The 20829-nt window shown below is 35.9% G+C and overlaps 3 protein-coding genes and 1 long non-coding RNA gene across 8 annotated transcripts; 1 reads left to right on the plus strand and 3 right to left on the minus strand.

The window, feature by feature from the left end:
• Nucleotides 1-383: 383 nt before the first annotated feature.
• Nucleotides 384-1914, minus strand: LOC135131186 (dnaJ protein homolog 1-like). The gene is made up of 2 exons (XM_064058780.1): nt 804-1914; nt 384-740 (listed from the first exon to the last, which is right to left on the minus strand). The coding sequence occupies exons 1-2, from the start codon at nt 1614-1616 to the stop codon at nt 507-509; spliced, it is 1047 nt and encodes a 348-aa protein (XP_063914850.1). The 5' UTR covers nt 1617-1914; the 3' UTR covers nt 384-506.
• A 609-nt stretch (nt 1915-2523) lies between these two features.
• LOC135131209 (uncharacterized) lies at nt 2524-3994 on the minus strand. Of its 2 annotated transcripts, none has more exons than XR_010280895.1 (3): nt 3725-3994; nt 3162-3678; nt 2524-2855 (listed from the first exon to the last, which is right to left on the minus strand). It is a non-coding gene; the product is annotated as an uncharacterized LOC135131209 (long non-coding RNA). The 2 variants fall into 2 exon arrangements; XR_010280896.1 differs by having other exon boundaries at nt 3137-3678.
• A 107-nt stretch (nt 3995-4101) lies between these two features.
• On the plus strand, nt 4102-6176 carry LOC135131208 (synaptoporin-like). The gene is made up of 4 exons (XM_064058812.1): nt 4102-4289; nt 4678-4965; nt 5016-5177; nt 5407-6176. Exons 1-4 carry the CDS (start codon nt 4230-4232, stop codon nt 5512-5514), a joined length of 618 nt encoding a protein of 205 aa, XP_063914882.1. The 5' UTR covers nt 4102-4229; the 3' UTR covers nt 5515-6176.
• Nucleotides 6177-6351: 175 nt separating this feature from the next.
• Nucleotides 6352-20408, minus strand: LOC135131207 (KICSTOR complex protein SZT2-like). 4 transcript variants are annotated; one of them, XM_064058808.1, is made up of 36 exons: nt 20258-20408; nt 19740-19823; nt 18668-18849; nt 18306-18548; nt 18021-18251; nt 17805-17961; nt 17534-17754; nt 17316-17425; nt 17144-17267; nt 16692-17086; nt 16464-16629; nt 15976-16313; nt 15398-15926; nt 15158-15348; nt 14726-15042; nt 14290-14674; nt 13995-14241; nt 13487-13949; nt 13226-13436; nt 13111-13177; nt 12613-13054; nt 12182-12568; nt 11870-12131; nt 11659-11821; nt 11265-11534; nt 11096-11218; nt 9914-11044; nt 9616-9780; nt 9338-9563; nt 8969-9290; nt 8683-8857; nt 8413-8632; nt 8069-8363; nt 7674-8020; nt 7296-7621; nt 6352-7236 (listed from the first exon to the last, which is right to left on the minus strand). In XM_064058808.1, the coding sequence occupies exons 2-36, from the start codon at nt 19798-19800 to the stop codon at nt 7108-7110; spliced, it is 9621 nt and encodes a 3206-aa protein (XP_063914878.1). In that variant the 5' UTR covers nt 19801-19823; nt 20258-20408; the 3' UTR covers nt 6352-7107. The 4 variants fall into 4 exon arrangements, with proteins under 4 accessions (XP_063914878.1, XP_063914879.1, XP_063914877.1 ...); XM_064058809.1 differs by having other exon boundaries at nt 16464-16626; nt 17316-17428; XM_064058807.1 differs by having other exon boundaries at nt 17316-17428.
• Between the last annotated feature and the right edge of the window lie 421 nt (nt 20409-20829).

Consider the following 20829-nt stretch of genomic DNA (forward strand, 5'->3'; position numbering starts at 1 on the left):
TTTAACCGTTATTCCTAAATTCGTCTTTTGAGAGGATCGGAATGGCCTTGTATACTTTTCACTAAATATGGTGCTGCTAAACGTAATCCTTGACACGAAAATGGAAATGAAACTTTTTTAATAAATCTCTTTATTATCCTTTAAGTTACAAAATAATTAGTCTTCATTAACTTTAGCGGGGTCGTTACTAAGAACAATAACAACAAATTAAAATTTAAAAAAATAAATAATTCTGCTCTGCAAGGCGATTCTTTACAACTGTGTATCAACAACTTTAATAACTTATTTACAATATCAATAATACATCTCTGTATATACAATCTTGAGCTTGGCAAGTCAGACCTCAATAACTATATCCAACTCGCCTTCTTACAAGAAATCTGTTGCGTTTTATTCGTTACGATGTATTTTAATAAGCATTATTTACATTCAATTACAAAAACATGTCATTCACACTTGTACTAAAACGTACAATACCCATGTACTCCTTTTTCTCAGAGAGTATGTTAATTGGGAAGAGTATCATATAATATATCTTTCACCGGTTGCGAAAGTGTGTCGGGGAACTTAATATCAAAATTGACTATTAAATCACCCCTACGCGACGGTTCTTTGGGTAATGGAAGACCATATCCTTGAATACGTCTAACAGTATTTGGTTTAATAACTTCCGAAGTGTAATGAAGAGGTATTTTGGTGGAAGACATAGTAGGAACCTCAATAGTACATCCACACAAGGCCTGCAAACACAAAAGTACTCGTCATTCTCCAAAACTCCCAAGTACAAATTAAGTTATATTCACCTGCTTAAGTGAGATTTTCGCCATGTATCTAATATCGCTTCCTTCCCTTTTAAACAACGGATGCGGTTTATCCCTTATAATAAAAACAATATCCGCCGGGATCTTATTCCTGCCTTGATCACCCTCCCTCTGGAATGTAATCTTTGTTCCTGCTTTCCACCCCGGTTTCACATTAATCGTCAGTACTTTGTCCTCTTTTTTGGCAGTACCGTCCGGCTGCAGCACCTTCCTACTGATTTTCATTTTCTTAGTACAACCTTTCGTAATATCCTCCAATGAAACGTAAAGATCGTGTTCAATGGGCGGATCTTGCACTTTATCTTTGCTCCTATTGGGAGTACCGTGAAAATTGAAAGAGTGGCTGCGGAAGGCTCCTCCCGGTCCGGAACGAGTCGGACCCACTCCTAGAGACGCAAAGGGATCATCCACGTCCATATCGTCGTCCGGGAAGCCGAACATACTGTTGGTGCTGCTGAAGAACGCCTGAAAGGGGCTTGCGTTGCCGAAGAACTGAGCGAATGTCGCACGCGGATCTCCGTGGTAGGTGTAACTGAAGCCGGAGTTGCCAAAACCGGAGTTTCCTGGGACGCTGCCCTTAAGACCTTCTTCGCCATAGCTATCGTAGATGTCGCGCTTCTTTTTGTCGGACAGGACTTCGTAGGCTTCAGCAACTTCCTTAAATTTTTCTTCAGCTCCGGGGGTCTTATTCTTGTCAGGGTGATATTTAAGGGCCAGTTTTCTGTAGGCTTTTTTAATGTCGTCGTCACTCGCGCCTTTGCTCAGTCCGAGGATTTTGTAATAATCTTTTCCCATTTTTGTAATTTATTATTTGCGGTAAAACTGGGTTAAATGGGTCAAAACAAACACACGTATTTATTGTGTTAACGGAAGGAACTTGCGCGCACAACCACCGACAGCTGAATGAACTGCGATTTGCACTTGGACCTGCTTATATTTAAAGGTTATAATTTCTAAATTCGCGAATCCTCTAGAATATTCCGGAACGATTTGCACCAATGGCGTAACAAACAACACCACGAAACAGTTTAAATTTCTGAAACGAATACAAACTCTCAACGTTCTTTAACGCATCAGAAGTCGAAATAAACTTGATACTACAATACTATAAAATGAGTACAACGAAGGACGTTGCCATTTACGTACGAAATTCTGTGGGACGAGCAGTTAAAAAATTGAGGTGACTACGCCCCTGTCTAACGACAATGTGGCGGAAAATTTAAAGTTCAGCAATGAGAAAATAATTTGAAAAATCCGACACCTCACATGTACGAATATTACTAAAGAATTATTTTTACTTTTAAAGCCATTTCTCGGGTTTCAATTTTGGTCTTTTTGCTGTAAATTGTGTAAAAATTAACTACGAGGTAATGTGTCTAGAGATTTTTATGCGGTCGGGTTGGTGGAAGATAACCAACAGGCATCAAGCCAGCGACCAACGGTACGGTCACGGTGTGCGCACAGCATATCATTCAGTAAAGACAGCTCGTCAAATATTGGAACAACGTGTCCTTATCCAACCGTTTTGATTAGGCGGGATTTTTGAAACGAAGTGGAATATTGGTTGCCTAAATTACAAATACAGCTCGTCCGTAAAACAATGTAAAAGGAACTGATATAAACATCGAATGAACTGAAACCAATTTTTGGAGTGTGGCATGAAGACTACGAAAAAAATACCACTTTGAACAATAAAAAAGAATTGTGCTTATATTTATTTTATTCATTAATAAAAGTCTATCACTTTACCAAGTTAATTTCAACATAAACATATCAACTACCTATTTTGCCAATGCCTTCAATTTTCGCCAAGTGTGAACCGTTTGAAGAGTCAGAAAGTGAACGCTGTTGTTTTCATCTTCCCTGGGAAAAGTACTTTGATGTTTTTGGTTGAATTTTTGTTGTTAGTTAAATTAGTGAAGTAATTCTGAGAACTTTTTCATAGTAACATGGACTATAGTGGTAGACCACCTCGTGATTCCAGGCACAATAAAAAAACCTGCTTCAGAGGCTTCTTTAAATTTCCCTCGGAATCTGTAAGATAAGAAATATAAAGAAGTATATTATTCTATAATCAATACAAAAATTATTTGGTATGCAATTTTTACAGCACAGTGAAAATTCCAATAGTTGTAATGATTTAGGATCTATTTTACTAGCAACTGAATCTAAAGAAAGTAACCAGTGTCAAATTATTAATAGAGTTTTAAGTTGAACAACTTTTGCACATAAATCTGTGGAAGTAAATATGACAGACTACAGACATCTGGACATGGAGGAACAAAATTCTTTAAGTTATGTCTGTGGATACTTACTGAAGAAATGCTTGATGAAATATACCTGTGAAACATGTAGTTATTTTGCCGTTGCACGTAATGTCATCATATATGATAAACTTCTCTGTCACTTCAACGTCTTTGATGATGATCCACCATTTTGGCAATCCTAAAGCTGGCCATTCACACTCCAACGTCCCATTGGATGCAACTGTTGTACAATTCTGTTAAAAAGCAGCAGTACACACACACGTTACGACCTTGCAGTTAAAAATTTGCGATCGTGATGACAACATGTCCGACAAAATGACGAAAATGTACTTTTATAGCTGCTCTCACGATTTGAATAACATACACTGTCGAGTCATGTCCACACATCATCAAATTTCCATCCAATACAACACGATTGTACTGCTGCAGACAGACTTGTTCATCGACCGTCCACATCCAACCGATTTGCATACACAGACGTTCAAAAACACTTCAATTTGGTCATATCAAACACAATTGTTCTGCGGCGTTGAAACGTGAGTGGCGCGCTTAAGATGCTACATGAAACATTCACCTTTTATGTTACAGCCCTAGAAAAACGATTTGTTTCACTATTTTCTACCAACTCAATTTTACCTTCATGTGGCCGATATATAAAAGCTGCCCTCGTAACTGTGTCCATACCAGCATACCGCACCCCTGTGCCCTGTGTACAGTTTCCACAATATTATTTATTTTATTTATGTGTTCGAACGCGCATTTTCTATTCAGTAAAAATAATAAATCACCGTTACAATATTAAATACCAAACATCTAAAATGTCAAATTTGACGCACAATGTTGACATGGTGGTAAATTTTATTTAGTAACAAGGTTTGCCACTACAGTTTCTAGCCAAAATTCAAGGTCATGTCCTTATTCAACGGTCGATTATTGTTGTTCTAGTCCGTTACGTGTATTTCTTATGGACCTTTCAAAAGCTGTCCTTACTGAATGATATGCTGTGGTGTGCGCTGTGACAGCCAGTTGCATAAATATTGACAGGGAGCGGCATTGGTTAATTTATTTCTTAAAAAATTATTTGTGGGTGGTATAAAAGTGCAATTTTGTATTTTTTTAAACGTGTATCGAAGAATTCAGAATGGATCTTAATCTTTCGGCCTTCAGAGAACCCAGAGGGGTGATGAGAGTTCTACATTTTGTGAGTATTTTGTTTAAAAAAACATTATCTGTGATTATTACATGCTGGCATTATTTTGTCACTCATCGTGCGCAATTTACATTTAGGATTATCTGGATTTTATTATTAATATTTGATGACTTCGTATGTAATTCCAGTACGTTAGTAGAAATCAATAAATGTAGGTTAATTTATTTTCGTAACCCTGTTAAGTATAAAAATTATGTTTTGTAGCATGGACTTCCCACCTTTTACACGTCTTTTTGGACGTGTGTCGTAGTAACGTTTCGGTTAAATTTGAAATTTTTAAACGCCCCATGAGTAACGCGCCCGCCAGTTCTAACGTTGACGTTTTTGTATAATTGTATAATCAAATAGGTCATATAATACAAGAGATTGTTTTTTGCAGGTTTTCTCAATTTGTGCTTTTGCGACAATAACAGGATACAGCGGTTACGTCTTATTCAAATGCGCAGATGAAACTTCTGTGAAAAAGGACTTTCAATACCCATTCCAACTACGCTATTCTACGGTAAATGTGTCCATGTGTACAACTTCAATTATGGGAGACTATTCTTCAGATGCCAAATATTTTGTAGCTACTGGTGTTCTGTCAATGTTGTATTCTCTTGCAATTTCAGTAGTGTATATAAAATTTGATGAGACGTACAAAGGCAATAACCAGCTGCCAATGATTGTAAGTTACCTAGAAAATTAGAATTTCAATGAAGATGTTTTATATTTTAGGATTTTGTCATAACAGTTATTTTTGGGGTTTTGTGGCTTTCTAGCAGTGCTGCTTGGGCTAATGGTCTGACTGGTTTGAAGAGTATAACAGAACCAATATTGACAGGTGACTGTAAATGTTCAGTTACCTCCAGTAACTTCTCAACTTTAAACATATCTGTGGTAAGTGACCAACAACTGTCAACCAATGCAACCACACGTTGTACTATTGTGACATGGTGATATAATATATAGCTTATATCAAAAGAAGAATTTAACTAAGATAGCAGGCGTTTAGGGAGAAACTTTGCTCAACTAATCTAAATGTCATAATTAACTTACTCTTGGAACTTCCTATGACGCTTGCTTAATGCATAATTTTTTTCAAACAACTGACACATTTATGTTTTAGATTTTTGGATTTCTAAATTTCTTCCTGTGGGCAGCTGATCTTTGGTTCTTGTACAAAGAAACAGCATGGTTTCAGGGAAACCAACCACAAGTTACTAGCGGAGTATAAGTTACAGTTATATTTACTTGTTTCTCATCTGAACTAGTCAGTTATTTATGCACAATCGTTTTAAATGAGTTGTATTTTGAAAATAGTTGAAGGTTAAGTAGTGTGACTCTGGGATGTTAACACAAGAAATGAAGTACAACCTTCCCCTATTCAATTGTTGTCCATCCATTGTTTGATATTATAGTTTTTTAAATTACTCTAGCATCATTATTCATCAAGATCAAAGTGTTTTTAAGCAATTACATACACTCGTGTTCTTTTTTTTTTGTTGATTGATACACGGCAACTTTATTCTTTAGTTTTGTTTGCAGTAAGGAATAGTGTAAATCCCTTAGACACGTCAAATGTTGAATATTTGTAGAATATTAGTTTTACTCAAAGGTAAAGTAGAAAATCTCGATGCAATAACATTTTCAATTTTGTTTTAACAGTTATTAATAGTTTGCTAAAGCTGTGGTGTTAATGATTATGTCAACAATAAAATCTGATGCAGCCATTGCACGACACCTTATGTTTAAACTTATTATTTTGTTCTCCTGTACCTATGTGGCATTGCATTAACTGTTAATATCCACTGCCATATCTGTCGATGTATGAAAAAATGGATTGTACATACTTATTTTTTTTGTTTAGTAAGTTCGTAAATATATTTTTTTACCTTACGATTGGGGCTTTATTTAATGAACGAGATTTGCGTGCGCGTTCCATCGTTACAGTAACTTTACGCTTGACTTGAAATTACTTACGTTTTTTTTTATAAGTCATTACAAACATGGCACGTGTATGGGTATGTTTTAAATTGACAGCGTCATGAAGGTATAATGTTAATAAAACGACTTTAACTATTAAGACGCTAATTTATTTAAAAATTTAGGCACTGTATAAATGAACTTGTACAATATTATCACAGTATACATGGTTACTTACACAACAATTGATATATTAAACAATGAAAACTGTAACGAAAAATAAAAATTAAATAAGGAATTTACATTCAGAAAATTTCCAGCTCACAAATAATGAATTAATATGCCAAAATAGAAGTATTATTACGAAATATCACCAAATTATTTAAAAAGCGGGAATCAAATAATCACCTACCGACCAAGGCAATTCTGCAAAACACCCTCAAAAATACTCGAATTTATACAACTATAAGCGCCTAGAAGTTTGGTTGGTTGACAATATCGAAATATGTATAAATTTTTAATGCGGTTTCGACATTTTATTTGCACGAAATTTAATTTTCCTGATGACAAGAAGGATTTTAGGTTTGTTTAATAATTTCATTTACCCAATTTTTACTACTATATAGATATCGAGATACTTCATTATGGAACAGTCATTTTGGTGTGCCTGAAAACGAATATGATAAAATGATTTTAGGTCCTTTTTCGGAAATTTTTCAATGATTTCTTCGCGTCTACTTTTTTGCGGGTCTATAGATAATTTGTAACCAATTTTTTGTTGAATTTTTAATTATTCTGTGATAAATTGCCTTGGTAGGGAGTCAACAATTTGATATTTACTATTATTGTATTTGCATTTTCGTTGGATATACCCGTCAATGTCGAACGCAACGAAAACCAGTCACTATATCATTCCATACCATAGATAAAAACAAATACAATTGACAAAACCGTCCAGGAGTGTTTTTCTATAAGCCAAACATAACTCTGCATCTTCTTGCTTGTGTGGTTCGCGATACACGGCATATAAATCCTAAAATATATACGTATATATAGATTATCTGCAAAACAATCAACAGTTTGAAGCAGTACCCCTCTTGATGTGTGTAAATCTATCGACAACAACATAAAAGCTCCTACATAGCGGGGATGTAAAATTACATAATGCTGAATATTGCCATCAAAAGATATAAATGTGCGATTTTGATCGTTATATTTGACTAACAATAATTTAGCCAAACCTTGGTACCAACTTAATGGCTGATTTAACAACGGTCCCAAATTTGGATGAACATCACACAGATGTTCTAGTTTAGCCAAACCTTTTAACTCCATGAATTCATCATAGTTCAACGCATTAGAATCTTGGGGGGACACTAATTTATTCCATAACAAATGAGTCCTGCAGTGCACCATTCCTAAAATATAATTCTACAGTTGAGAGAAATTGCAAGTCGAGTTTTTGTTCACCTTTAGCAACCATCTCCTTGATGTGCCTTTGAGTCGTGTATGCTTTTTCCAAAATCATTTGCTGCATAAGTTGTTCGTGTGACGAATAATATCCTAAATAGTTCACTGACTCCTGAGATATCTCAAACTGCTGAACAGGCTGCTCGTCAGATCTTTCACTTCGATTTTCCGAAGCAAACATAATGTGTTCATCCGAGTCAGTTAAATCTCCTGAATCATCAGGTTTTGAAATGCTGTTTTCTAGGTCACCTGATATTTGTTCCAAAGCCGATAAGCTTCTAGCAGTAGACGAAACCGTTCGGAACTTGCCAAGCTTTGGTTCTATTTCAGATTTGGGATAAATTTCTCTAAAAAACATTTAACTGTACACATGTTTGGTCAATTACTTCGCGTACCGTTTAGACGTCAAAATTAAGTAATATTTCAGGTGTAGAATGTTATCCGTAGGATCATATGGCGTACACAAATTATAAACGACCAAAGTGATCACAAAATCATCGGTGTGCTCGCGATCTTGTGAATCTTTATAAGATACTTGTGGATTACTGGTTACCTGTACTAAGATGTATTCTACTTCTCCGTCTCCTTTATCCATATCAAGAACTTTGAAGTCGTACTGGTCGACATTTGTTAGTAAATAATCATACAATTGTTTTCCTTCTGTTACTAGATTTTTTATTGTAATTGTTTCTAAAAAAAATAAATAAATCGGAAACCGCAAATAAAACCCATTACTTACCAGCATGTATTAAATTGCGCGCAAAATTCGGAGCTTTGTTGTAGTATTTCATAAAATCGTCAAAGAATTTTGTCACGTTATATCTATCACAAACTCTATTCACCCCAGAATTGCTCGATATGTAATTATAAATACACCTGAGATGATAATCGTAAGTAAATGAGTGCAAATGCATCAATATTTTGACTCGATCACATTCGTCCAAAAATGACAAGGTAAACTATAACACTCAATTAGCAAAAACACCAATAAAAAACAAATATTACTCACTCTGTTAATTGAAGCTCTAGATGTTACTGTTTGTAATCTATTACACTCAATGGCGTGTAATCTAGTAGTGAAAAATGGTTCGTTAAACTCAACGGTAAAGATTAATATGCCCCCCATTATGGTTTTTTGGATGTAAAAAACAAAATTGTGGGATGAATTGTCGCGTGCCCATATTCTAAAAGCAATGCATAAAAGTCACACCTTCAAGAACTCTTTAAACGAGGAGACGTTTCCACACTCGTCTTTTAGTCTGGAAACTCTCATTAACCCGCCTTGATTCAGTTACCCTTGTTTTTTATCCGAGTTATCGATCTGCAACGGCATAAAACCTAAGGTTTGCAAGTATCGCCTATATTCACAGAAAAATCCGTAGCAGAGTTCCGTATGCCAGGAATCTTTTTCAAGAGCGTTCTTGTGCGTTCTGTGAGTGGGAGAACACAAAGAATGATCTCTAGTAGCTGCAGATTTTAAACGCCACTCGGGAAGAAAAAGCAGCGGAGTATGACAATAATGGATAATTCTTGAGTTCTGCATTAACAGAAAAATTTGTGGGACCGTCGTAGTACTGGTTCTTGATTGGTACATCGAATGCAGTTTCTTCATTTCATCTAAAACCATTACTGTGTTTTTGGAAAATTTTCAATTTTGAGGATACCTCTTGATTTTTTCTCGGCGATTTTCATTTCTTGCATTTCCATCGAAAATACACCGACGGGATCATTCGTGTTATATTTCAAAGTATGGAAAGAATCTCTAAAGGCATCGAATATATTTGATATATTCGGTGTGCTCGTTAACGTTTTCCGACTTTCATCGCGGGGGAATTCGATCATTGAAGCCGTTGAACCAATTATACACGTGTAGGGATTGTTGGAAGTTGACTAAAAGAGAGGTCTAAAGTTTTAGAGAAAATTTTTTGCAGCCAATACATACAAAATTTTTTTGAATAATCGCCTGGTTATGAAACAAGCCTAACTTCTGTGATGTCACCGAATTCAAAAAGCACGAGCGCATGCTCAACCACTGGCCAAGTTTAGTACAATTCGAAATTAACTTCTCTATGTTATCTCTTGCCCAGTTGTATGTGTAAATGAGAATCTAAAATGTAACACATACATCATAATAAAAATGTGCACCAAGAGGTGAATTGGTTAAAGTGGAAAAAAGGTAAGTACGTTAGCACATTTTGATTGATTTTCTTTCTTTCACATGTCATAAAACATGAACTTACGGAATCGCTCTGAATCAAAATCCATAAAATTTTCTGCCTGGGTATAAATTTATTGCCAGCAGCGGCTGGAACAAATTTTTGTGTATGTTTCAGCGAATGTGGGCTCATGAAGTCGGGATAATCTAACGTCCCTCTGAAGGCAGTCGACGCTTTCCAATTATCAAAGTTCCGTGAAATAATAACGCATTTCTCTACAAACTTCTTCGGATCATGAGGAACGAAAACTTCATCATTATCTTCGCACAGAGGACGCAAAGGTATCGAACGGAATGCTTTAGGTGTATCTTGTAGGACGCTAAGCAATTCTTTTATGGTAGCTCCTGGTAGATGATAATTTGTTAAGGTAATCTTCTGTTTCCGCACAGACGGCGCTAGCAAAGTCGATCCGAATTCTAACCATCCTGGCAGATATTTTGAATAGTTGTTACATAAAATGCCGTCATCTCCAGTTTCAAAAGAGTTGAGCTTGGTCAAAGGCTTCATGCTTGACATTTTTGCAAAGTATAATTCTTTATCTCTTTCGTAGTCGTCAAAAGTTATAGAACGTGTTGTCTTAGAAGTTGGAGGATTCACTCGACGAACACGCTTTCGATGAGAAAATATTGTTTCGAGTTTGCGTCTACCGACAACTTTAATGTTATCTTTATTACCAACTTCAAGAATACAATTAAATTCAACTTCTTTAGCAAGGTTCAATTCCGAGGTGTTAATCTTGACAGCTGTTAAAGGTAACATAATTCTATTTCTTTCTTCGCACAGAGGAGCCGTTAAAATTAAATACTCCATCACCAAATCCCAAGTGGCTTGACAAATTGCATCTCGCAATTTAATAGATAAATTGTCAATATTAACGCGGCCTTGTTTCCATAATCGGAATTCTAAGTAAACTGGCGGTAAATCCCTATCGCCTTCGATTATTTTTGAAGTTACCATGTTTTGAAGAGTTTTAGTATCGAAAATTTCTTCAAATTTGGGGATGACATCGGTAGGTTTATAATCTGAAGCATAGACCACACCGAGGGCTATACATGCTATACCTCTATTTCCGGACGATGGGTTCTGACTTTGATTATAGATGAAAATATTGTCGTCACTGTTACGATTTACGACTTGTTCGGGTTCTGAGTAATCCTTGAAACATCATAAATAACACAACGTCGATCCTGTTAACTTAACACATACCTTAAAATGATAATGAGATCTATTATCTGTGTACTTTGGAATGTTTAAAAACTGTAATAAATTCTGTTTGAGGTAGTGGATGAACGAATCCATCCATAACAAGACGAAGTCTTGCATAGTTAACTACAACAAGTCTCTATATAAAGTTTTCAACATTTATTTTACTTACTTTTATGACAACTTCCGGCAATCTAAATGGTTTTTGTATAAACTGAACATCTTCCGGTGTCAACGGACACATCGAATTTCTCGCCAACATAATAGAGAGAAATTCTAAAACGGCATCGTCCAACCTGTTTTGCAAGACCTGGACGAGTTCACACTGAACATCATTTCCGGCTTCCGTAATGCCGTGTACTTTCAAAATTAAAGTATCTTCATTGGGACCATCTTTGCTTTCTTTTTCACCAAACGAACGTACTCTGGGCCTAATGTCATCCTGAAAACTAGTATTGATCAAAAGAGTAGTTACCTGTGCCGATTTTTCTACACGTCAAATTGGATTTATTTAATGAAAACTGACACCATCGAGTTACCGTAACCTGTATTACTAAGATACTTGCCGATAGAGCGGAGCAGAGGCTCTGTTCGTATTGTAAATGACTTTTTGTTTGGCCTAAAGGTAAAGATGCAATCGACGGACTTCGGGATACTATGGCACTTTCGTATTCAAGAGGTCTCAAAGCGGCGCCTTTATTACATGAACTTTGGACGTTTTCGTGTAGCCTAAATTGAGACCCGTAAGCTGATTGTATTTTAAATATCAATTTTTACCTCAAATAAAAAACATTGGAGCGATTGTCTCTGTAGACGAACATGTTATTGCGATTGGACACAGAAAACTTTTCTAGAATATTTTTCAATGCCAAAATCCCTCTTGATAAACCTGATTTTCCGGGGCCAGTTTTTAACCTAGGGTGTAAGATGAACGGCGTTTGCCAAACCACTGGACATTTAAAATATCCGGGTTTAAAATTTAAAGACGCTTCCGAAAGAGTAACTGACGACGTCATCAATTCTGATTCATCGCTCGTTTCTGAAAAGCAGTCTGAGATAGAAGACGCAACACAGATTATAGTTTGTTACCGTCCATACTCCTCAGTCTTATATAAGAGGAGTTTCGGGAAATCGGAGACGAACAAACATTGCCGGGCCAATCTTTGGAATTATCGTCTGGTTCTAGAAGTGAATCGCAAATGCGGGTTTCATACAGAGATTGCAGAAGCAAGGATTGATTAACTCTTTTGCACAATTCGCGTATTTCATCGCTCAAGATTTTTTCCACCTCCAAGTATGTGTTTGCGTGAGCGTTCGCCAATTCCAAAAATCTACAATGAAAATATAACGTCACTGCCTCCTGCTCTACCTTCGTGATAAGCCAAAAATTAGGTAAGTGCTCTCTTTTCATGTTTAAGTGTTGAAGCCACTCGTAGTCGTCATCGTCGTTACTGACGTCTTCATCGTAACCTAAAACTGGGATGATATTACTACTATTATCATTTGCGTCGTTTGCCCACCTGTGCCATCTGTTCCTAAAACGCTACCACTCACGCTTGACATATCACTAGGTTGTGACGCTATTTCGTCGAGATCTTTTCCATACATCGTTTCGACGTCAACAATATTATCGTTATACTTCATCTGGTTTCGATGCACGTCGTGGTAATCAAAATCTGAATATTTATTTTGTTCTAAACTATTATCTTTAGCAAGATAGTACAATTCCTCTTCTTGTACTAATTTATAGTTCGATATTTTCATTTTCGTGAATTCTTCGATAAATTTTGCCTGGCTTTGACCCGATCCGAAGACAAAATTTAAATTAATAATATCCATAATGCAGGAGAAACGCGTAGTACTCTCTGCTACGTGTCTCATGATGTAGTCCAAGGTATTCATCGTTACAGAATCGATATCTAACAGTGCTGTTGCTATTTCGTCTTTCAAAAGCCATTTGATCTAGAAAATAAAAGATCATACGTGAGTCGAAATGAGGTGAGTTAAGCATCACTCACTTCATCCCGAAGAAGTATAATCGCATTTTTTTGATTTTCCGGCAGATTCATTAACGGTTCGGAAATTCTGCAACGAGGAGATTAACTGACGTATTGTTCTAAAATGTCGACTTACTCTCCAAGGACGCTAGTTTCAGATGTAGTACTAGCAATACTCGGTTGAAATCCATCCGAGGAAAAAGAAGTCGTTCGTAAGCCCTGTGCAGAATATTCAGTTATCACGTTCTGTACTTCCGTGGGTAAAGTAAGACAGAATATGTCTAAAGTCACTTGAACTTTCTTCTTGTCAATTACAGCTGTAGTATCTATACTTTCAGTCAGTTCGCCTTTAAAAGTTCACAATGATTTTCGGTTATTTCCTACCTTCAAAACTTACCCAAACACGTAGGCAGTAGCCGTACAGGTGTGTTACACACCTGGCCGTTATGTCTTAACGTACAAACCAAGTGCAAAAATAACGGACAAATATCGCCAGTGATAACGTCGTTAATTCCGCTTTCCATTCGTTGTAATATATTAAAACCGTCTGAATGTACACAAAACTCGCGTTCCGATGGTGGGTTTGATATGTCATCATCACTAACGTTGTTATTATTATTATTACTATTAGTATTATTGCTCGTGTGTAATCTACTTTCCGGTTTAGTTGCATTAAAGTAACGGCAAAAATAATATTCAGCATTCGTTGGTATAGGAATAAAGGCCACGTTTACCATTTTGAAAAATTTGTCTTTGATTAAGCCGTGTAACGACTTAAGTTCATTACAGGGTGCGGCTTGTCGTAAGTGCTGCACTTGGACGTTATCTCCTTTCAAATGCTTCGTGTGACCGCAAATCGTCTAAAAGTATCAATGAATGATTATTTTAGATTCAGAAAATCTTACCAAAACGTAATCCGTAATATCGATTTCTGTGATAGTTTCTTCACACTGATCCACGGCCGATTGAACATCCATACAATGAATGTAAACATCACGATGTAGAGCTATGAACAGTGAAATAGTGAAACATTTCGAATGTACCAAAACAAGAGTCTTGCAGTGATGACGCAAGCTGCTTATATCTTTATCATCGGGTACATCGAAGTCGTCATTTTTTTCTGGACTCCCACTTGGCTCGTCTGTTTTCAATCTAGAACGACAGGTTCACAATCTGGTTATTTTTAAATGCGAAACTCACTTCAAATACTCGTCTTGTATAAAATCAGTAGTTTTGAAACGATGATCTTCATATATATCTTTAGTCATTTTCGAATCTTCGGGATTGTGCACATAGGCACTAACAAGTAAGGCTAGCGGACAATCATAAACATAAATTGGCAAAGTCAACGAATTCGTCACGTTTATTGGAACATCGCTGTAGTTACTGCCGCGAGATGAACTTCTTTCGAAACTCTCTCTACTTTCGCTCAAACTTGGAATGTTCGTAGAATCACTATGTACTAAAGCTTTCAGGTCGGTTAACGTTGAAGGTATAAAAGTAACGATTACGTGTGTCACAGAAATCCCTTTGATGAAGCAACGCCACTGAGAGCAAGGAAAATCATCAGATAAGTTATTATTACCTGCAAATTAAATATTTTGCTACCATCATCATTGAATGTACTTATACGCACCTCTATATTCCGCAATTGGACAATGGTAAGGATATATGTTTTTATGTCTCGCTATTATTTGTCTGGTGAATCTATCCGATTCTTCCTTAGTTAAACAGATCTCTTGATCATGTAGAAGCGTTAGATGTTCTTGAATGTTATCCAAAAGCAGTTTATTGGATTTATCCGATTCGAAACCTTTCAAGCTCTTATCCTTTCGTTCGATGAACATGGAAAATAAAAGTTCCGTTTGATGGCACAAAGGTAATATGCTAATTGGGTTGAAAACGAATGGAATGTGTTCGATACGCGAACTCGTAATAGGATACCACTCGGACCTAAAATATTTTAAAAGTACATATCTTTATATAGTACTTTTACTATCTGAAAATTGTTATAACTACTAATGATACTAATAACTCGTCATGAAGGCAACTGTGAACGAAAACTTACTCTGACTCGATCGAGCAGTCAATCAAATTGCTCTTACTATTCTTACGCGTCATATTTTTGACAATGGTAGCCTGGTGGTTAAAAGTTATATTCGTATCTACACTAAATGATCGATTCTTCTCTTGGCACATAAGACTTAGATGCTCCATAGTTAACAATGAGTTGATGCATTGTAAGTCGATGTGACTTATCTGTAAAGGTGTCTCTAACGAAAAGTTTACGCCCTCAAAAACAACTTACCACATCTGCCAATTCATAGTAATGTTTATTATTCATATAACTAATTCTTGAATTGTTGCCCGTTTGAACATTCCCGTGTTGAGGTTCAATCCAAACTTCAGTCACCATTTGCAGTTCTGATTCAAATTCATTCTCCAAATCGTTCTCTTCTTCTGAACCACTATATAAATCATCTCCTAGCCAGGCTCTATGAGGTGGGAATAAAACATATTGTATAACACAACTGGCATACGGTTCCATCAACAACTCTAGAACCATGGTGATAATTCCAGATGACGAATGCGCAAAACTGAACCCTTCTTTAATTCTCATTCGGGTCAAAGTAGTTAAAATTCGCGAGATGGCATGATCAACGAGCCTCGGATTAGAACTATGAGATGCGTTCCATATCCATCTTTTGTGGTACAAATAACGAGACAAAGTCGTAAATAAAGAAGCCGTTAAAGGCGAAGGAACGTTGATTCGTGTAGGAGGCTGTGTGCCATCTGGGAATATTACAGTGTTGAAGTCACTCGGTAGTCGTTCGTATCTATCCAAAACATTATCTTACTAAACATTTGGTAATATTCGATTCTTACCTAATCAGTATTTTTTCCAAAGGTTTTTGTAATAACACACAGCACACGTTCTCTTTAGATTTAGCCGGACTGGGCATGTACGATAGGGCAGCTAGTTCCTTTTTCAAATATTCGCATGTTTCGTGTCTAACATAACCGGGAGTATTGGTCACAAATCCTATATTTAGTACTGCACATGGGGGCTTTGAGCTTATACGCACTATACAAAACCACGCTGGTTGCTTAATTGGTTCTCTATAAAGGTGTTTCAAGTAGGTATGATTGTCTATTAAAACGAACGATGCCCATTCAGCCAATTTTCCATAAAGAGCTGTAGCGGCTTGTCGGCACTGCACAACCTAACACATTTTTCAAATAAGCAAAGTAATGAACGAAATAGTTTTCAAAAGAAACATGAGAGACAAAAAGGGTCACGATTTCTTTAAAATAATTAAGATAGAAATTTGACCCTTATTGTATATCATTGTCTTTTTTCTCGACATTATTACTTGATATCTTTGGGAGGAATTCGGCAAATGCAGATGCTTCGGCAATGGATTATCATGTTTTAGAATAAGAGAAACCTTATGCGTATGAAACCACTTTCTCCAGTTACTAGCTTCCATCTTACAAATACCTTGCCAAGCATTTACGAATTTCGGACACGTAGTACTACTAAAAAAAATAAAATTCTCTCCATAATAGATTTTCACTCATTCTTTTTTTCGACAGTCTACCTTGGCGATAATGGCAAAGTGTTGGTATCCGGACATGGCGCATTTAAATTAAAAACGGGAATTCCACTACGGACACTCTCTGGTAGAGTATACCATAGATTTGAATTTTGGAAAGCACTCAGCTGTTGAGCAAAATTTAAATCACCGGACGACAGTTGGGACAAACGCATCCAGAATCTTTCGATTATTGCTTGTCTGTACAAAGATTTAGTGTCTTTTTTTATCATGCAGGTAATATCATGTAGGAACTCGTATGGAGCCGAGATAAAAACTTCCAAGTGGGTACTATTTTTGACCACCGGCCACTGTGACGACACTTTGTAGATAATGTAAATTAGAGATTTCCATTGCAAACTTAACTGAACTTCTATAACACCATTGATGTAGTTGATGCTCTAAAAATTATTATCACTAGTATCATTATTATTTTTTTGTCTATGAGGATGACATACATCAACAGCGAAACCTTCTCTCATTCGCCTCGACAACAACAACAAAATGGAAGCACTAGTATTTTCGTCAGTCTGTCTTTTTGAGAGTAAAATTGGCGTTTTATGACTATAGAAACTATCATTTCTACAAAAAAAAGTTGAAATGATTCTTAGCGAATTAATCTATACAAACCTCCATTTGCTGACATCGTTAGCTTTACGATAATCGTATTTCTCGGCACTATGAAATGACCACAGAAGAAATAACTCGTGATATATGTTCATCTGCATGGATGGCTCGTGCTTCTTATATTAACAATCTTATTATTAAAACACTGCATAAAAAATCGTCGCGGAATCGGTAAAAATTTGCAACTTTCACTGAATCCGCGTCAAAACCAATCTACTTACAACATGTGGAGAAGTTTCCAAACAGGTACCCATTGTAGAATATGAAAAAAACTTAAGCAAATCAGTGTACGAAATGTAGCCGGCACTTGAGTGAGGATGAAACGACGAGCCAACTTTTATAAAAGAAACTGCAATGCTATCGTAATGTAACTGTAAGAGTAGAGTTTCCATTATATTAGAATCTGGCATGGCCACAACCCCGTCAGTTATGACTAGAATATCTAAAATCAAGCGAGTGAATTGTATGCGACAAACGTTCATCCAAACATACGACTTATGCTATTTTCGGGAAGAAGCGATACAGCCAACATTGAATATCTTAACATATTTACAAAATTGGCATCAGGCGATACCATTGGTACTTTGGAAATAATTTTTTCGTTTTCTGGGAGATCAAATAAACTACCCACGATTCCTTCATGTTGCATCTGAAATACGCAACTTCGATTACAAGTTTTCTGTTTTTTTTACTTTCACGTAAAGTTACTTTTTGAAATTCGTCCTGATCGTGAACCATGGCAGTAACGTCGGCGATTTTTCCTTCAAGTAAATGGAACTGATTTTGTACAAAAGATACGATTTCTTGAAGGTTACTTGAAGTTATTTGGACACCTTTGACTAGAACTTGTTGCGCTGGACTCATAAAAAAGGGAGTGTTTACCATGACGGTCAAGTACAAACTCGGTTGGAAAACTAAAGAGTTACCAGGTATAGTGAACTGGAAAACTGTTAGGTTACGAAAAAAACATGTGTCAGCTCTAAATGTAACAACCTGTCTGGTTAATCCTTCAACACTAGCCTTAAATGAACTGAGTATCTCGTCGAAAAGTATTTCGCCGTTTTGTATATCAACAATCGCCTGTGATGGACTCATATCCAAGCAGTACACAAATCGATAGGTGTGTGCCAAAAAAACCACCTCCGTGCGGCAATTTATCAAAAAACGGTTGCATTTTGAAATATGGTGTTCCCTGGCTACGACCGATACCACTTCGATAAGATTCGACGATACGTTCTGAAAGCAAGCTAGAATTATTACGAAATTCATTAGATCAGAATAAATTAAAACAAATTAAATGCGTATTCCGTCATTAACGACAATATATATTCCCCTGTTATCTAAACAGCATTTACCCATTTCTGAAGGCTAGAAACTGTGATTACTGTATTCAAATGATCTAATAGCCACTGAAGTCTTGAAGCTCTCGACACAGGGATATTTTTTGGTAAAAGTAAATAAACTACTTTTGCTTCCAACACGGTCGATTCCGTTTCTTCCGGGTAAAGAAATTCGCCAGGGTATAGTTCTTCATGTTCTAAGCAACAAAAAAAATCTGTTATATAGGTGCAATAATATTAAAACAGCATTTGTTAGCGCAATCGATACAGTTCTAATAATAGAACTGTAATAAAACAGATAATAATTTTATAAAGCCCTCTAAAATACATAATGAGATAACAAACATCAAAATATGCGCTTAATGTCACTTGAACTGTTGTAGTTGTTCTTGAAAAGTCAAAACGAAATTTATAGTTATGTAATATATGAACGTGATGGACTAACTACTTTTCAAAAAATCAAAACGGAAAACAACAACAAGGAAAGAGTTCGTTCTATTGTTCAATATTGTTTCAGATATACAAAATCTTATCGCTCGTGACAATTCAAATATTCGGTATTTTAACAACCCGCAAGTCTATAGTGCACATTAAATATGTGTGCACGGCTTGTGAAAGTATGAAGCCAACGACCCACAATATTGTAGCTTTATTAATTCATAATCAACTTTATTACGTTCTTGTAAATTATTAAAATGTTTATTTCTCTTATCTTTTTTTTTTATTTCAAGATAATGCAGGTCTAGCAAGAAAAGGGGTTGTTTAAATTTATTAAAACATAAACAACAACCTAGTTGATTCCCTGGTTAATTCGTTCCGGGAACGCTAGCAAATAATGCGTCAATATTTTTTTCAAATGATCGTGGAAGGTTTTAACAGGTTTTGTCATTTTTCACCTATTGTTTTATTTTAATGCGTGAAATCTGTTTGTAAATTCGAGAACGCGCTACGAAAAAAGTAAAAAATAACGCAAATATGACTTTTTCTCGAAGTAATTATTAGCATTTAACTGGATAATTAGTCTGATAAGAATGGTTAGTAAACACAGGACAAGCAATGACCTATGATTATGGAATGTGCGACTTACCCTTTACTGATGATGGTTCTACTCCTTCATTAGAATCCAGACTTTGGGAATCGAGTTCCATACTTTTTCTTAAAAATTACATCACTGTAATGGAATATGACTGTGTTAACTGAAGGATACACATACACGTGTTACAAACGAGTACTCGAGATAAACAAGAAATGATAGATTAAAACATTAAAAAACCGACATGAGCAAACTGAACATGCGTTATATAAATTACTTATTTATTACAACAATAAAAGCACTTCGGTATTAAAATATCAACAAAACAAATATTTGCGCTGGAACACTCAAAAAGATTACATCACGAGACCTCAGCTTCCCAACATAACCTCCAAATATCTTTATTTTTCATTTATATCGCTTTCAGGTGGTTGTCACCATGTCCACCTTGGCCAGTGCAAAATCTGTTGTTGAAATAAAACACTACACGTTATAAATAGAAAAATACCAAAATTTCAACATATGAAACTCGTGGTTATGACGTTTGACTTGTTTACAAACATTTCACTCACCATTGCCATCACGCCATTACCATCTTAAAACACCTATTGACACACTGACACTCGCAAATATTCAAAATTTATTAGATACTCAAAATCATAATGGTACTAAATAACACAGATTCAGCGGCAGCACTCGTAATTGCTATGATCACTGTGGTATGGTGTGATGTGGGTTTGGTTTACAACTCGAACCATTTGGAATATATTTTCAACAGATGGCGCCAATGGCAATATTTTTTAAATCCTCAAAAATAAATTCATGTATTTGCTATTGTTTTCATCTTTTAACAGACCTGCTACATTTTTGGCTATAAAAGGCTTTACTATTCATAAAGCCTTTTGTATTATATTAATTATTATTAATACATAGAAACGAAAATGAAAAATTTACCATTTTAGACATGTTTTAAGTTTCTCTTTGACGAAATAAATCCACACATACTAAGAAAAAAAGGCAAAATATAGCCCCGCGCGCCTACCCTATCTCAATTGTGATGATTTTTTTTATTCGTCGTGAGCCAAGGGGACGGAGCTTAACTGCAAAATACTTGTTTCTCTACGAGAAATTAAAAACATGTTTT

The sequence above is a fragment of the Zophobas morio genome, unplaced genomic scaffold, assembly GCF_036711695.1.
Source record: "Zophobas morio isolate AGI-343-1 ecotype UQ-CSIRO unplaced genomic scaffold, CSIRO_AGI_Zmor_V1 ptg000019l, whole genome shotgun sequence".
NCBI classification, from domain to species: Eukaryota; Metazoa; Arthropoda; class Insecta; order Coleoptera; family Tenebrionidae; genus Zophobas; species Zophobas morio.

What these genes read in the sequence shown, in the direction of transcription:
- LOC135131186 (XM_064058780.1), bottom strand. Translation starts at nt 1,616, where the DNA reads ATGGGAAAAGATTATTACAAAATCCTCGGACTGAGCAAAGGCGCGAGT. An exon ending in CGAAAATCTCACTTAAGCAG is followed by an intron (nt 741 to 803) that starts GTGAATATAACT and finishes TTGTGTTTGCAG; the next exon opens with GCCTTGTGTGGATGTACTAT.
- LOC135131208 (XM_064058812.1), top strand. Translation starts at nt 4,230, where the DNA reads ATGGATCTTAATCTTTCGGCCTTCAGAGAACCCAGAGGGGTGATGAGA. An exon ending in ATAACCAGCTGCCAATGATT is followed by an intron (nt 4,966 to 5,015) that starts GTAAGTTACCTA and finishes TTTATATTTTAG; the next exon opens with GATTTTGTCATAACAGTTAT. An exon ending in CAACTTTAAACATATCTGTG is followed by an intron (nt 5,178 to 5,406) that starts GTAAGTGACCAA and finishes TTTATGTTTTAG; the next exon opens with ATTTTTGGATTTCTAAATTT.
- LOC135131207 (XM_064058807.1), bottom strand. Translation starts at nt 19,800, where the DNA reads ATGGAACTCGATTCCCAAAGTCTGGATTCTAATGAAGGAGTAGAACCA. An exon ending in ACTATGAATTGGCAGATGTG is followed by an intron (nt 15,349 to 15,397) that starts GTAAGTTGTTTT and finishes ACACCTTTACAG; the next exon opens with ATAAGTCACATCGACTTACA. An exon ending in TTTTGATTCAGAGCGATTCC is followed by an intron (nt 9,781 to 9,913) that starts GTAAGTTCATGT and finishes GTTACATTTTAG; the next exon opens with ATTCTCATTTACACATACAA.